The sequence below is a fragment of the Dipodomys ordii genome, unplaced genomic scaffold, assembly GCF_000151885.1.
Source record: "Dipodomys ordii isolate 6190 unplaced genomic scaffold, Dord_2.0 Scaffold45, whole genome shotgun sequence".
In the NCBI taxonomy this organism is placed as follows: domain Eukaryota; kingdom Metazoa; phylum Chordata; class Mammalia; order Rodentia; family Heteromyidae; genus Dipodomys; species Dipodomys ordii.
Window position 1 is genome coordinate 7,829,454 of NW_012267261.1, and position 1,598 is coordinate 7,831,051.

The 1,598-nt window shown below is 38.5% G+C and overlaps 1 protein-coding gene across 1 annotated transcript in view; it reads left to right on the forward strand.

Annotated features, from left to right (window-relative positions):
- Ubxn7 (UBX domain protein 7) overlaps window positions 1-1,598 on the forward strand; it is a 65,464-nt gene that overhangs the window by 29,188 nt on the left and 34,678 nt on the right. Inside the window, exon 3 of the mRNA XM_013019504.1 lies at window positions 456-523. Within this exon, the coding sequence (XP_012874958.1) occupies window positions 456-523 (68 nt within the window). The remainder of the gene's footprint in view (window positions 1-455; window positions 524-1,598) is intronic.

Consider the following 1,598-nt stretch of genomic DNA (forward strand, 5'->3'; position numbering starts at 1 on the left):
AAAAAAAAAAAAAGATACTGCTAAAAATACCAATAATCACACTTGCTGTGGAAACAGTATAAATTTAGAGCTAGTCCAACAAAAAAGGCAATTAGGATGGTATCATCTCACTTGAGGATGTTTTTTAATGTTTTTGTCATTTCATAAACCAATGGCTTTTTCTTGGGTAAAGTCCATGTATAGTATTTTCTAAAGACTGTTGGAATTTTGCTCAACAAGTACTTAATGCAAACTGGTATTACATTAAAAAGGGAAGATATCAAATCTTTTCACCATTCCATTCTTAGTACATTATAATTAAAACACTGAAAATGGTTACTTTGGTTCCGAAAGTTACAACTTTTGGTGTTCATTTTACTTGTTAATTTGAAACAGTTATACCAATTATAGAAAGAAAGAGCAGATACCAGAAAATGATTTTCATTTTAATATTTTCCTTTTTATTTTTTCAATAGAGAAGAAGTACGTGCCCCAATTCCTCAAAAGCAAGAAATATTGGTGGAACCAGAACCTTTGTTTGGCGGTAAGTTCACATTTGCTTAGTTTTATTTGGCTTTGTTGTTGTTTTTAGGGTTTTGTTTGTTTTTTGGTCATGGGTCTTGAACTCAGGCCTGGGCTTGTCCCTGAGATGCTTTTGCTGAAGGCTAGCATTCTACTACTTTGAGCCACAGCTCCACTTCCAGTTTTCTGGTGGTTAATTTTGACAATATGAGGCTTTCCTGTCCTGGCTGGCTTTGAACCATGATTCTTAGCTCTCATCTCAGCCTCTTGAGTAGCTAGGATTACAGGCATGAGCCATCAGTGCAGAAGATTGATGGAATTTATTTTATTTTATTTATTTGTTGGTTCTAAGGCTTGAACTCTAGGCTTGGGCACTGTTCCTGAGCTCTTAATCCATAGCACCACTTCCACTTTTTTGATGATTAATTGGAGTAAGAGTCTCATGGACTTGCCTGCCTGGGCTGGCTTTGAACTGCAATCTTCAGATCTCAGCCTCCTGAGTAGCTAGGATTATAGGTGTAAGTCACTGGCACCCAGCTTTTTTTTTTTTTTTTTTAATTTTTTGCCAGTTGTAAGGCTTGAACTCAGGGAGGGTTTGGGCACTGTCCCTGAACTTCTTTTGCTCAAGACTAGCACTCTTGAGCCACAGTGCTATTGCCCGCTTTTTCTGTTTATGTGGTACTGAAGAATTGAACCCAGGGCTTCATGCATGCAAGGCAAACAAGCCATATTCCCACCCAAAATTGGGTTTTTAATGTGGTTGGACAAAGATGATAAAATGAGTGTTGTATTGACTATAGTTATGCAGAGAAGTTGTTTGACATCGAGAACACTCTTATAGGTAATTCAGAATTGAAAATAAGTTATAAGTAAAGGATGAAAAAATTAAGCCTTAGTACTATAAAAGTTTTTTTTTTTGGGGTCCGGTCGTGGGGCCTGAACTCTGGGCCTGAGCGCTGTCCCTCAGCTCTTCAGCTCAAGGCTAGCGCTCTACCACTTCAGCCACAGTGCCACTTCTGGCTTTTTTCTTTTTGCTTATGTGGTGCTGAGGAATCGAACCCAGGGCCTCATGCATGCAAGGCAAGTGCTCTACCACT